The following is a 14,769-nucleotide window of genomic DNA, read 5'->3' on the forward strand; positions in this document are numbered from 1 at the left end:
GAAACCTGAAAAAACAAAAAAAAAACACTGGAAGGTTGTCCATGTCGGTCTATAGAACCTTCCTAAAATCGTTTTAACCAGCCGGCCCACTACTAAGGAAAGATCCCATGCGTGGAGGCGAGGCTACCATAGCTCTCGCCATAGGCGAGAAATACAGAAATAGCCAAGGAGGATCCTCTGGGCCCTTGGTAGGTTTAGGCTTCTATAGGCCCAGCTTGGCCAAAGTCATGTCCTCTCGCCGCCTAGGCCCCCTTCCTCTCTCTCCCGTCAAGTGGCATCGTTGGCGACAAGAGGAGTAGGGACCCGACCGTTTCGGTTTTTTTTTGTTCTCTTATGTTTTGTTTCCCTGGTGGTAGCAACAAGGTGGTGGCATGGGTGAATTGTTGGAGTAAGGTCCCTGCGGCCTCTCCCTATCTAGAAGATGTTAGATCCGACGCCAAGGAAGGGTCTGCGAGAGTTTACGTTGCTAGATCCATTGACTCTCTTCGGATATTGGTAGTTGGTTTGTGCTTCAAGGAGATCTATCTTCCTTCGTGTTGTCCTGTGGCATGATCAAGTTTCTTCAACTCTCTGTACCGGTGGTCACGAAGCATGTACTGCATTGGGTGATGCTTTAACCGATGTTTCTTCACCGATTTCTAGATCTCGTTTCAAATGCGAGTGGCTATTGTGGTCTTTAAAGCCTGGTGGGCGAGGGTGTTTGCATGTGTCCCTTTCATTTACTGCCAGTGGAATTTTTACTCTTCGATGGACGGCGTCTAATTAAGAAGGTTGGTAAATTTCAATGTAACTTTATTTTCTACTACTATACTATTTATTCTGTGTCCGGTTGTGTTTTCCTATTGTACTATTTTTTTTGAGATAGCTATTTTTCCTGTTGATATAATGTGTCTCTTTGTTCTTCATAATTATCAGATTTTTTTTTTGAGTTGATCATAATTATCAGATGCAATCAACATGTTCCAGGAGCTTATAAAGTCAATTTGGCTCAAAACTGAAGTGATTCGATCTCAAAGAAGCTCGTAACAGCAGACAGCCAAAGCACAAGCATGAGCAGACCGAAGCAGCAAAGAGGCACAGGGCATGAGCAACAAGGAGCAAGCAAGCAAGCAGGCAGTGTCCATGGGAACGTTCTGGTTTCTATTACCGCGATTTCGAAGTTATTTCCCCCAAGACGACGCGTGCCGCCGACACCAGGAACAAGGGGGGAAATCACTCGGCGCCGACAGGAGGCGCTCTTATTACATTGATCGGTCGGTCGATGGCACGAACACCAGCGCATTTCATTTGGGTTTTACACCGAGAGAGGCGTCTGAGCAGCAGCTTTCCTCACAAGCTGGACAGGTACGCCTGCCACCCTTGGACGCGGTACTCCCTGGCCGTCTGCTCGGGGTCGCTCGCCTTGATGATCCCGCGCCCCACAATGATTATATCGCTGCCTCTGTCGTTTATCACCTGTAGGAGGACACAGCCAGGTTGCAGGTGAGACGCAACATCAGATAACAGGCAGACTGCAGCAGTAGAGAAGAACAAACAGGAAACAAAGCATTTGTTCTCAACCTATGTGGTGCATATTAAACATTCTCCCAAGGAAAATGTTATCCGCGTGAGCATGAGAAAAAGTATAGTTATGCAACTGTAGTAAGATAGCTAACATACTCTCGATTATCTCAACCTCATACAATACTCCATACCAGCACACACTATTTCCAGAAAATTATCAACAACTGACAGATATTGGTACATATGGCCAGCATATAATCCAAAGACAAATGTCACTTTCAGGCTTTGCAAGTTATTATATTTAACCAGCAGATGGCACAATAACGAAATTCTGGTGCAGCATGGTACATACATAAGTAATACTGCCAAGTCAAAAGCTCTACAGAAACTTGAATGCATTAACATATGTGAAGAAAGCACTTTGTAATGACAAGAGTTGAACTCACAGAATAAGGAGTGGTGTACTGTTGCCCAAGAGCATCTCCTCCAGAAACCATCTGCACTCCAGGGGTGGCATGGATGAACGCTGGGCTTGATGGTGCCACAGACCACGATGCGGGATTTACTGATATAAATCCAATCACAAAATCAGAATGTTGCTCGGCAATCTTTACAGCTGCTGCAGTGTAATCTCCTTGAGCAAGGTTACCAGCTGAGCTCATTTCAGCGAGTAAAAGTAGGCCTCTTCCTTTCGGTAAACCCTTCAATATCACAACACATAAGTTATAGCGAGCACTACAACACACAAGCTATTCAAAGCTGCAACATTAACTTTATAATATTTACTGTTTTTAGGACATTTAAAGTGTACTATACCTTAAGCTTCAAGCCATCAACAATTCCAGGCCCAGGAATTACATGGGCGTTAACAATATCAGCCCATTCCAATATGCGGAATATTCCTCTGAAATAAAGTTAAAAGAAATTCTAAGCATACTGCATATATATGCAAACAGAAAGAGAAGATAGTTTATAGTGCCCTTTCTCACCCTTCATATTGCATAGTTACTGTGTTGCCAATGTCAGCAAACTTGCGGTCTTCGAAGATCAAAAAGTTGTGCTTCTCAGCAATCTTTAAAAAAAGTAAAGAGATCCATTATATAAAGAACGCGACATTAAAAAGTCCCAGGTAGAATAATAACTTTTGCAACCTGGACAGCGATTGACATATATTGTTATAGTAGAAAACAGCTCTAGTAATTAATAATACAAATTCAGGTCCTAGTCAATAAATAGATAAAACAAAACCAGATCTAAGAAAGTGAGTAAACTGCCTTTGGTATCATAGTGGTCACAGGTCGATTGTTTCCAAATGAGAGAAACATGGAGGACATTAGAATAACAGTAAATGATGGATTAAACAAACGAACCTCTAATAAATACACAAATCAAACATGCTCCCTAACAGAATAGTATGGAGAAAGGAATTCCATTCTGGTAGACATGAAGATGCTACATCAGATTACTGACAAACGAAGTGAGAAGACTATTGCGGACACTGGCATTTTACTAGTAAACACAAAGATCCAAAGGTACCATCTGAGAGAGAGAAGCATTATTATCATTCCAAATAAAAGACGGGATTGCATCATCAGAGAGCATACCGAGCGAAGCTTGGCGGCAAAGTCAGGTGTAAAATCTGACAAGATATCGACATGGGTTTTCAGCATGCAAATCTCAGAGCCAACCTGCATAAAAATTATAGAAAGATGGGTTAAACCCTGTGTTAAGGATAGGTTCTGGTGATGTCACTACACATCAGCATCCAAGCGCAGAAAACATCATACAAAATGCAACTGAAAATGTTGTTATGATGTCACCAGTCGTGCAACAAGTCAATGCATTCACTCCTGAAGGACTGCAGTCATGCACGCACACCTAATAGATATGTTTCCTACCTAATTCAGGAGACTCTGCTAACTAACACAAGTCCTGTCTTAAATTAACAAATTCCGGAAATGGCCATGTCTATTCTAGGATTCCATCCCAAAAGATAATTTAACTTGCTGAAGCAAAGGTGCTGAAATCTAGCCCCAAGAATTGGCCTACACAAATACTCAACAAACTGTACTGTCATACCTTGCTGAAATGGTCAATTCTGCCAATGTCAGAAAGCATAATTATATAACTTGCTCATTTAGAAGTGCCTAAATCTAACCCATCAACTGACTAACACCAATATACAACAAATCGTACTGCGGTATACCTTTTCGGCAAGCTCGAGGAGCTCCTTGGCTGTGCCAACATCCGCAGAGACGCAGAGGTTGCTCTGCTTGGCCTCCATCACCTCGAACAGCTTCTTCCCCATGGGGTTCTTGGCCAAGGCCGCCCTCTCAGGGAACCCCTTCCTGACCACCTTGGGCTTTGGGGCGCCTGGCACGGTGACCTTCCTGTTGGCATCTAAAAACTGCTTCACCTCGGCGGCCTTCTCCTCGGTGACCTTCCCGTGCTTCAGCAGCACGGCGAGCACCTCGGTGAGGGTCATGAGCGAGTGCAGCGTGATCCCGTTCGCCGCGAGGTTCTCCCTGCCGCCCTGCTCGCGGTCAACGACGACGAACGCGTCGGCGACGACGAGCCCCTCGGCGCGGAGCGGCGCGGCGGTCTCGAGCACGGAGGCGCCGCTGGTGACGAGGTCCTCGATGATGAGGACCGTGTCCCCCGCGCGGAAGGCGCCCTCGATGGCCTTGGCGGTGCCGTGGGTCTTGACCTCCTTGCGGCGCATGAGCATGGGGAGGCCGCGGTCGACGGAGAGCACGGAGGCGATGGGGAGCGCCGTGTAGGGCACCCCGCAGAGGATGGCGTAGGGGCGGGTGGCCGGGAGGGAGGAGAGGAGGGCGGCGATGGCGGCGAGCAGGCGCGGGTGCGAGACGAGCGCGCGCAGGTCGAGGTAGATCGGGGAGGTGATGCCGGATTTCAGCACGAAGGAGCCGAGCTTGACCGCCTCGATGGCGTGCAGGTCGAGGATGAGGGCCTCCAGCGCGGCGGCGTCCATGGCGGCGGCTAGGGTTTTGGGCGGGGTTTGGGGTGGGTGGGGTGGGGAGGGGATGGGGACACGGCGGCGGGGGACGGAGGAATGGAAAGGGGAGGTCGGGGACGAAGGAAATTTATTGACCGGCCGAGCCGAGTATCAACGTCGCGTCATCACTGTCGAGTCTTCAATTCCATATCCCAAACGGATGAGATTGGGAAACGCTTAACGCGGCCGTGTAACTTTATTTTTTAGTTGGGTTTCATGGCATTCAAAGGAGAAAAAAATCCCCACTCTCTCAAACTTCCTTTGCTAGTAGTAGTACAATTTTTTTGGGTTTTCTGGTGTGTTGAACACTTTAATCTAATGCTTGGCGTTAATGAGTTTGCAGTCTCTGTTTCTAGGAGCTCTTGGGTTTAAAAGAGTTTGCTCTGCGAAGGCGGAGGCCCAGGGGCGATATCGAGGCGTGCAAAAAGCGGATACAGGAGGGAGAAGAGGACTTCGGCACCCTCAAAATTTTGAATGTATTTTCTTTTTCTTGTAAGGATGTGTTTGTAAAGACACGTGGAACTTGATACATGGCTTTAGCCTTTTTGCTAAAAGGAAAAATAAAAAGGCCAATAAAATCGTTGTCACATTGCAATCCACAACTCCCCTTCGCCTTCAACGTCTAGTTGCTCCGACCAATATAGCCTGCAATCTCACGTGTCACCTTGCCACCCCGCCTCAACCAACTGTCACACACCGCATGTCTCTGTCACCCATCCCCTCTAACCGTGTTGAACCCCGACCATTTCTCACTTACCAACTAAAACCCTAACCCTAACCCTTGAATTGCAAATGCAAAGTTTTCTCCTCTCCCCGCATCGGCGTCACCTTCTAAAACCACACGATAATCTCCATTAAAAAAAAATCCAAGCCGACCCCTACCACTTTATTTTCAGGGAAAGAAATCTCTTGCAAAGCAATCAACAGAAGCCAAATAATTGCCAATATAAAGAGAAACTCTTTCAAGCAAACAAAAAATATCAACTCACGATTGTACTCCATCCGTCCGAAAATACTTGTCATCAAAATGGATAAAAAGAGATGTATCTAAAACTAATATATGTCTAGATACATCCCCTTTTATTCATTTTGATGACAAGTATTTCCGGACGGAGGGAGTACAAACACAATCTCAATCACATCATATTTTTTTCCTTATCTTTGCCAATGGATTCCTTCCCCGTAGCGTATCTCAATCTCAACCCAATAAAAAGAATCCTACGTTGAACCAGTAGAACAAATTTGCCCCCGTTACAATACACGTGTATTTAGCTAGTTTTGAGTGGCACGCACGCATAGTCGCGCGACTCAACACTCCACTGAGCACTTGGTTCAAATCGAGTCCTTCTATACGCATTATCACACTTTCCTTATTACAGGCTAGAGGAGTCTACATCACTGAGTATCTCCGAGTGGAATAAAAGTGCAAGAGAGTCCTAAATAGAATTTTCTATGTCTAGATAACATTCTTTTTCTCACAATATGACATTGTGGTATGTGGCCCCATAATGTATAACCTAAAGCCTTTACCTTCAAAATTCTTAGTTCTTTCGCTACAAACCATCCTTCTCATATCAGATGTGCACATTGCATTGTTTTTTTTTCCTTATCTTGAGCATACAAAAATTCCCCAAGCTTGCGGACCTTTTAGATTTTTATTTCCATACGAAACATGCTCCTCCGTGTTTGAGTATCAAGGCCTCTTGGATTCGGAAGTGTGAGGAGTTTTTATTTAGTTGGAAAGTGTGAGGAGTTACTAGTTGTCAAATACTCCCTCCGTTCGGAATTACTTGTCGTAGAAATGAATGTATCTAGATGTATTTTAGTTCTAGATACATCCATTTCTGAGACAAGTAATTCCGAACGGAGGGAGTACACCATAAAATCAAACGATAGTACGAACAAAAACAGCACTCTCAACCTCAGTCAGGACAAAACCGCATTCTCAGCTCCTGTAAGGACAGAAAAGCCCCGCCCTACTGCAGCACTACAAATCGACGAACCAACATACAAAAAAACTCATAAGAATTGCAATGACATAGACTTTCTATGTGGTCTATTTGGATAGATTTATTAATTATTTGATCAACACTTTCTTACTTACCCCCTCTTCATTCATGTGCATTAAATTGATCCAACATATGGAACTGTGAAACAGGCAGAATCATGCTAGAATGACCTCCACTTTACTGGACAAATTACAGGTCACAATATGTCTCTTCCTTCTAACTTTACATAGTATATATCTTTTACAGAAAAGCCTTGAACGTATGATTGGGATCCTAGGTACTCACATTGATCACACAAGCAAGTCTCAGGTGTTCTGTAAAGAAATTCTTCATGTGACCATGTTGACAACAACATGCTAGGGCGACACAGTTCCGGGCGCAACACAGCTATTGCGTGAGCGGGACGCACTCGAGCTCCATCTCGAGGTGGCCACGCTCGACGTTCTGAAGCCTGACAGTCACCTCCTGCTTAACCTTGTTGTCGATGATGGAGATGACACTGTCCCTTGGGACCCAGATGCCGTCTTTCGCCATCCATTTGTTGAGCTCGGCATTGTCGGTGATGGACTTGGTTTCATAGGCTCTGGCTGCAGCAACCAGTGGCTGAATGTTTATCTCAGCCTCCCCCATTCGGTCGTCGGTGGTAAATGTGTCCTTGTCATAGACTTGCTGCCAGGAGAATTTGAAGGCAAATGTTACCCAGAGAAAAAAAACGGCCTAAACCATACCACTGCACTGCACATTTTACTGATTATTTTCATCGCCCCTGTAAATAAAACATATTTACCACTTTTAGCAGTGGAACCGGATCGGGTATCGATAGCAGAAGTCTTTCATTCCATACAGGATTCAGGCTGCTCTTTATGACCTTCGTTTTCATCGACTACAAGGGCGAAAAGGGGATCTGGAGCGTCACAAAACAAATAACTTCACACAACTAAGTTACAGTGCAAATGAATGGAGTAGCTCACCTGGTGTCCTAGGTTTAGGATAACATAAGGGTCGCTTGACATCACATCACGAATAGCTAGATTTGTGCCTCTTATGATGTTGACCTTAATCAATCCAACAAACTCTACCATACCAACCTCCACCTAAGACAGAATAAGTTCAAATAAGAAAATAATATTTCAAGTTAAGAGTATAAACTGAACTATAGATTTGGGATGATTGATCATACAGCTGCAGGTTTCTTTACTGATTTGTCTTCTTTTCTCCTCCAGCTGTTCCTGAAAGCATGGCCTAAACCATGTCGATTTGAGCTAGCATGCTGCTGCTGGTAACAATGTTTGCCATTGTTTTGTGAAGAGCATGAAAGCTGTTGGTTAGACAAAAACTGTTGAAACTCATATTTTCTCCTGCACATATGCGAGTAAGGAGAAACATCATTCACCGGCAGAGCTGTGTTGGGCAAATATGAAAGAAACCTTTTATACTAGTGGCACGTGCCTCAAAGAATAAGAACTTGCTAGTTCGGCATTACCTTATAAAATCATTTCGGTCATCTGATGAGCAATCTTGCCTTGGCTTTGTGTAATTTCCAAGAAATGCCTCATATGTACTGTTTACTGCGCCATTTCCGCCCGAGTCGGTCAAAAAATCAACTTGTTCATCTGTCCATTCATCTAGCTTCACTGAGACTACCTGAAATAAACAGGGTTCTACTCAAGCACCAGAAATGGATAGTCGAACCACCAAACATTATATCTGCACCAGCAAACTGGCATTACTCTGACTTATCGTGTGTATTTCATGGCAAAATTGTGTATACTAAGAACATTAGCAAAAGTAACATTATCTCGAGGGAATGGAAAATAATATTGGGAATGTCAAACTTATATGTTCCTGGTATCTTCTTTAAAAAGCCTATGATCTAATTATGTTTGTCAAAGACGCTTGCTTCTGAATTTATTTATTTATTGCTAATGTATGGCCGTGGCTCTATGCAGGTGTTTCTCAAGTTAGAAAAAACTGTACAGCCTAGAAAAGTATAGCTGAAACTTGAAACATACTCCCTCCATTCCAAAATAGATGACTCAACTTTGTACTAACTTTAGTACAAAGTTGGGTCATCTATTTTGCAACGGAGGGAGTATGCTTTACTGTCCAATATCTGACAACCTTGCATGTGTTGCTCTACAGACTGGGACAGTAGCAATTGCTAGGACAATCAAAATATCAAACAGTCCCTACAAGCTCTAAAGTAAGTCCCAGATCTCAGTGAAAATGGCTGAATGGTTGCACTGCCAAGTTTCAGAAGGGGCTAGCGAATAAAAGCCTAACTATATATAACTGAAAGGTTTAATCCATTTTTAGCCAACATCTCCTATGGCTGAATCAAAAATCATTCCAAGTAAGAAATTAAACTGAAAATGGAAGGACACTGATGACAAATAGCTAACAATACATAGATATTGTGGCTACCTTAGAAATGTGCACCCCGAGGCTTCTATGAGCTCCAGAACACTTGATACAGATGAACGCGCCAAAAGTTAATGATCTGCAAAGGCCACAATATTCAAAGACTGGGAATAATGGGAAATACTCAGTCTCAGATACTGTGCCAGTCAAAAGTACTCCCACCGATCCATATTAATTGTCACTGATTTAGTACAAAGTTGTACTAAATCGGCGACAATTAATATGGATCAGAGGGAGCATCTTATATCATAAGAAAATAAGAAATACACATAGTGCTGTAACTTAACCTTCCTCCAAACACATGGGTGATATTACACAATTCAATATCATCTACACGCGCGATATTTCTGTAAGATGTGGAGTGATTTGTATACAGTGCAAGAAAAAGGAAAGGAACATCTTACAGGTCAAGAATACTTACACCCATTTTGGATCTGGAGCACCACAGTCGGCACAACATTTGTTTGCTGGTTGGCTTAAAAGACGATCTAATCTGTCCGTTGTAGCAATTTGCCCTGGCAGTGATCATGGAAGCGAATTCATTCAATGCAGCAAACAGCGGGTGTATATGCAGCAACACCATCTGATTGTTTATATGATGCATTGTTTCAGGGGAGTGACAGGACACATCATGTTCAAGATGGTGCTCGAAACTAATAGGTCCAATGCAGTTAGGGGAAATTAAAAAAAAATGCAAGACTATTCATGATTTGTGGCTCATATTTATTAGATCTTGTGGTTCCTGTTCAAATTGTTGGTTCTCCAAACCATGGGCAAATTGCTAAATTGTAAAACAAAGGCTGCATTTGCATCAAAATGAGGCTAACGCCTGAAGATTTGACAGCTTTGAATTGGGGAAATTAACGGGGCTGCGATGTTCCGGATGAAAGCCACAATGATTTTGCCCCTGCATTTCTGCAATGACACGATTGCAAAGGGGAGGAACGGTGGGGCAGAGGGGGCAAGCAAACCTGTTTGATTGGCTTGGTCGCCGGCGCGAAACTTGGTACTTGGCGCGCTGGCTTGGTCGCCGGCGCGAAACTTGGTACTTGGCGGGCTGGCTTGGTCGCCGGCGCGAAACTTGGTACTTGGGCTGGCTTGGTCGCCCGCGCGCATCTTGGAACTTGGCGGGCTGGCTTGGTCGCCGGCGCGCATCTTGGTACTTGACGGGCTGGCTTGGTCGCCGGCGCGCAGCTTGGCACCTGGCGAGGTGGCTTGGTCGCCGCTGGTGCCCGGCTTGGGGGGACATGCTAGATTGGGAAAGTCCCCGCCGGCGCCCGCCTTGGTGCCTCCCGGTTGATTGGCCTGGTCCCCGCCGGCGCCCGCCTTGGCGCCCGGCGGACTGGCCTGGTCTCCGCCGGAGCCCATCTTGGTCGACGTTTTCCTTCACGAATCGAACAAGAAGGCGCTGCAATTTAGGGAATCTCCGCCAAGAAATCGACAGAAATCGCGACCCGGTCCGCAGAAGAAGACGCACGCACGCACGCATTGCCTGGCACGTACCTTCGATTGTGCTTCTGGCTGTCGGCGTGGTGCTTTTGCCCGTCCATCCCTCCTCCGCCGCCGCCTCCCCCCGGTGCCTGCCGGCGCTCTTATCCTCCTCCTACGCCTACGCCTACACCATCCTCCTCGCCGCGGGGAAGAGAATGTGGCGGCCCATCACCGCAATAATCAATTCGGGATCTGGGCGTGCGGGCGTGACCTCCGACGGAGCGATTAGAAAAATGGTGGGAGTCGCCGGCCGGCGATCTGCCGCCGAGGCAATAGCTGGTTTCGTCCAATTTAGTATTTTTTTCTTCAGAGAGTTGGGTTGAATGGGCGAAAGCTTTTATTTTTGGTTATTATTAGAGGGTGGTTGCGGTCGTGGCTGGGCAGCCCGCAGGTGAAAAGGGAGAGTCTTTGCCGTCCTGTCTCCCTTAAAAAATCCACACAAAACAAAAATTGAGAAAAAAAATTCTCCCTGTAAACAAGCATTTTCACAAGTTTAGAAATATGTTTTTTTGCGAAAAAGTTTAAAAGTGTATAAGGGCATTCATAAGGGAAAACACCAAAATGATGTCCTCCATCTTTCCATGTGCATATCAACGGACAACATAGTTTCGGCCAGTAGAAACCGGACACCGACGTCATTCCCCATTCCGCCTCCCCCTATCTCCAGACCATTTTGTTTGCATATTTTGCATTGTTTCGGCTTCATATGAATATCTTAAGGCATAGTAGTTTAAACATTGGAATACATGTTGGTGAAATCGTTGGTGCCATGTCTCTTTTGATTCGGGTAGCTAGCTGGGTGGAGAGATATCGAGGCATGCCTCTGTGACGCCTTGCTACCTGGATCCCACGGCAATCTTAGTGCTATTATTTTTGATTTGTGGAGGGGGACACTACTAGAAAAAACCTTATATACAGAACCTTCGCAGTAGCTAGCGCTGGATAAAATGAGGCGCTAGTCCAGTCGGCGCTACTGCTATAGACATAACAGTAGCGCGGCAAGGACAAAGAGCGCCAGTACTAAAATTGCCCCACCATTGCCGCCAAGCTAAGTGTATCAGTAGCGCTTTCCTTAAAACGCGATACTGCTAGTAGTTTAACAGTAGCGCTTTCCCCTAACACGCGCTATTGTTAAAACCATCCTATCTTCTCCATCGATCGCCCCTCACTCTCCCCTCTCCACTCCCACTCTCACTCTCCCATGCACCCATCGTCCGCCGCCACCGACGTTCGGCCCTTCCCGACCACCGTCGTCGCCCGCCGCCGTCGACGCTCCTGCTCCTCCTCCATCGAGGTAGTTCCTACATCCCTCCTCCTTCCACCTCCCTCCCCTCCTCGTCCCTCTCCCGACCCCTCCCACCCTCCCTCTCCCTCCTCACTCCCACCTCCTCCCTCCCACCCCCCTGCCCCGTCTGCCCTCTCCTCCCTGCCTCATCCGTCCGCCTCCTCCCTTCCACCCTCACTCACCCCTCCCTTCGTTCCTACTCCCTCCACCTCCCTCTATTTTTGAACTTTTAAGAATAGAAATTTTTATGTATTAAATTTACTAATAGAAGTTTGTAGTAAGAAAATTTAGGGTAGAACTAGGGTAATAGAAATTTTAGTAATTGTTCAATAGAGTAGAACACTTACATTGCATTGTTTTTAGTAAGTGTTTAATATAAATAGTTTATTTAGTAAGTGGTTAATAGAACTACTTTATTTAGTAAATGGTTAATAGAACTAGTTTATTTAGTAAGTGGTTAATAGAACTAGTTTAGAGAGAGAGACCTATATTGGAAAATTTAGTTATGTTAGGATTATATATAAGATATATTGAAATGTTTTTGTTCATATTTTCAACCATTGAAATGCAATGACCATCACGTTTGAATGCTCACGTGATGTAGATATAAACATGTATATCTAGTGTTGCTTCAAATAGGATATGTGCTTGCCCAAGTGGCCATGTTTGCAGGGAACACCTCCGAGTGGCCTATGTTTTGCCGGAGTGTTGATTAATTTCCATTCCGGCAAATTTCAGGCGCTCGATATGTCCTTTTTTAGCAAAGGTCATGCCGGATATTTCCATGAATTTTGGCATGGCTTGTGCTATAATATAGGAAATATCAAGTGCATTGGAAATGCCGGAAAGAGCATTAAACGATATTTTGGGTTGACTTTAAGTCTGTTGGGGCTCCATATATGACAGTCAAAAAACAGTGAGGGACTGTCCACCATATATGAGAGAATAAGAATGCCGACCGTTGTCATGGGGGTCGTTCTTCCTCTTCTTTCTCGTGATAGACCTTTTGGTAATGCACGGGAAGGAAGAGAAGAACGACCATCCCCGACGGTCGCAAATGTCAAAGAGGAATCAGTGAGGGAGAGTCTCCGCCATATATGAGAGGATGAAGAATCCCGAATGCTATCGTGGGGGTAGCTTCTTCTTCATTCCATGGTGCTTAACATTTTGGTGTAATGCACTTTGGAATGACAGGTAGCTACCATCACCGATGGTCGCAAATGTCAGAGATGAAGAATCTCGAGTGTTGTTGTGGGGGTAGCTTCTCCTTCGTTTCCGTGTGCTAGACAATTTGGTGTAATGCACTTGGGAACGAAAGGAGGAGCTACCATCACCGACGGTCAAATATATACACCACGTGAGCTGAGAGTTTTCAAGAAAATACGCGACAGACCGGTAGTCAACCCGTGATGAATAATAATGATCTAATTTAGTTTTTATAGTACATATATTTAATTTTAGAAGTTTAATCTTTGAATTATGAACATAGGAAATGTCTGACGATGATGATAGGCTCCCGAAGTGCTACTGGTGCAGCGATGATCGGGGTCTGTACGACAGGCCTCACCTGGTAGACGGTCGGCGCTTCAATATTAAGCTCGAAGAGACCTTCATTGTTGAAACGGTATGCAACGACAAGTCTTTTTTCATAATTAAGCATGACTTCTGCTTCTTCAACGTGTAATTTTCATCTTTTACAATTCGACTAGCTTATCCCATGCCATGCAAGACGCTATGTCTTGGAGCATCTGAATTACGAAGATCATGAAAATATGGAGACAAAGGAAGTTCCATCTCAGGACCCATCATGGCTATGCTTTCGCTGTAAAGCTATACAATTCGAAGAGCGTATCCCATTTTGGTTGCTCGAATTGGGAAGTTGTGTGCAAGGCGTATGATTTTCAGGAGGGTATGTATGTCATCTTCGATCTTGGTGATCCTGAAGATGACATCGAAGAAGAGAATATGGACATTTGGGTCCTTGTTGATACGCTTCCACTTCTACCTCTATTAAGTAATTTATATTGTTTATTTCAAAATAGTTGACAGCTTATTTTCATTGATAGCTTATTTTCATTCTTCAAGACAGAACCTACTACACTGATGGCGCATATCATCTTATCTCATTTATTATTGATGTTGAGAATTACAATATCAATTATGGAACTCCTGCACATTGTGGTCAATAAGTGCCACTAGTGCACGTGTTGAACTAAGGTAACATCCATGGAGATGGAATGGTAAGATTTTTTACTATTACGACATTTGTGCATCTTTTGCATAAATTTTCTACATTGCTAACTAAGACATTATTATTATCTTTTCAACAGTACCCGAAGGATTGTGTGCCTGATCTGATGTTTTCGGAAGGTCGCCTTGATGTTATTAGCTTACGACCAGGTCATCCTAGGCTTCACCGCTGTTCATACCGGATTTCTAAAACCGATGAAGACGTGACAATCAAAGAAGGGAAAAAATGTATGGACAATCATAGGGAGCTACTTGGAAGCAACATTGTGCGAAGCGTAAGAATTGGAGACAGGATAATCTCCATTCTCCATAATGGAGCGTTGCTACCTCTTGAGCTTGCGTTGGTTTTTTCCTTGAAGAGGAAAGGGTGATGCAGCAAAGTACCGTAGGTATTTCCCTTAGTTTGAGAACCAAGGTATCAATCCAGTAGGAGACAACGCACAAGTCACCGAATACCTGCACAAACAATCAACAACTTGCACCCAACGCGATAAAGGGGTTGTCAATCCCTTCACGGTTACTTGCAAAAGTGAGATCTGATAGAGATAGATAAACGGTAAAGTAAATATTTTTGGTATTTTTGGTTTATAGATTGGAAAGTAAAGATTGCAAAATAAGGAATGACTATAGAAATTGGCAAGTTGATGGGAAACTAATATGATGTAAAATAGACCCGGGGGCCATAGGTTTCACTAGTGGCTTCTCTCAAGATAGCAAATATTACGGTGGTTGAACAAATTACTGCCGAGCAATTGATAGAAAAGCGCAAAGTTATGATGATATCTAAGGAAATG

At 44.5% G+C, this 14,769-nt stretch overlaps 2 protein-coding genes across 2 annotated transcripts; both read right to left on the bottom strand.

Annotated features, from left to right (window-relative positions):
- Positions 1 to 1,068: 1,068 nt before the first annotated feature.
- LOC119278655 (uridine 5'-monophosphate synthase-like) lies at positions 1,069 to 4,542 on the bottom strand. Its single transcript, XM_037559990.1, has 6 exons — positions 3,710 to 4,542; positions 3,108 to 3,191; positions 2,493 to 2,575; positions 2,320 to 2,407; positions 1,950 to 2,204; positions 1,069 to 1,455 (listed from the first exon to the last, which is right to left on the bottom strand). The coding sequence occupies exons 1-6, from the start codon at positions 4,493 to 4,495 to the stop codon at positions 1,330 to 1,332; spliced, it is 1,422 nt and encodes a 473-aa protein (XP_037415887.1). The 5' UTR covers positions 4,496 to 4,542; the 3' UTR covers positions 1,069 to 1,329.
- A 2,141-nt stretch (positions 4,543 to 6,683) lies between these two features.
- On the bottom strand, positions 6,684 to 10,768 carry LOC119278656 (probable ADP-ribosylation factor GTPase-activating protein AGD11). The gene is made up of 9 exons (XM_037559991.1): positions 10,453 to 10,768; positions 9,921 to 10,333; positions 9,371 to 9,464; positions 8,953 to 9,028; positions 8,012 to 8,172; positions 7,709 to 7,886; positions 7,500 to 7,622; positions 7,316 to 7,411; positions 6,684 to 7,197 (listed from the first exon to the last, which is right to left on the bottom strand). The coding sequence occupies exons 1-9, from the start codon at positions 10,497 to 10,499 to the stop codon at positions 6,916 to 6,918; spliced, it is 1,470 nt and encodes a 489-aa protein (XP_037415888.1). The 5' UTR covers positions 10,500 to 10,768; the 3' UTR covers positions 6,684 to 6,915.
- Positions 10,769 to 14,769: the final 4,001 nt, after the last annotated feature.

The sequence above is a fragment of the Triticum dicoccoides genome, chromosome 3B, assembly GCF_002162155.2.
Source record: "Triticum dicoccoides isolate Atlit2015 ecotype Zavitan chromosome 3B, WEW_v2.0, whole genome shotgun sequence".
Lineage (NCBI taxonomy): Eukaryota > Viridiplantae > Streptophyta > Magnoliopsida > Poales > Poaceae > Triticum > Triticum dicoccoides.

What these genes read in the sequence shown, in the direction of transcription:
- LOC119278655 (XM_037559990.1), bottom strand. Translation starts at nt 4,495, where the DNA reads ATGGACGCCGCCGCGCTGGAGGCCCTCATCCTCGACCTGCACGCCATC. An exon ending in TCCTCGAGCTTGCCGAAAAG is followed by an intron (nt 3,192 to 3,709) that starts GTATACCGCAGT and finishes ATTTTTATGCAG; the next exon opens with GTTGGCTCTGAGATTTGCAT. An exon ending in TTGCCGCCAAGCTTCGCTCG is followed by an intron (nt 2,576 to 3,107) that starts GTATGCTCTCTG and finishes CTTTTTTTAAAG; the next exon opens with ATTGCTGAGAAGCACAACTT.
- LOC119278656 (XM_037559991.1), bottom strand. Translation starts at nt 10,499, where the DNA reads ATGGACGGGCAAAAGCACCACGCCGACAGCCAGAAGCACAATCGAAG. An exon ending in GACCGAAATGATTTTATAAG is followed by an intron (nt 7,887 to 8,011) that starts GTAATGCCGAAC and finishes GCATATGTGCAG; the next exon opens with GAGAAAATATGAGTTTCAAC. An exon ending in TCCTAAACCTAGGACACCAG is followed by an intron (nt 7,412 to 7,499) that starts GTGAGCTACTCC and finishes TCGCCCTTGTAG; the next exon opens with TCGATGAAAACGAAGGTCAT.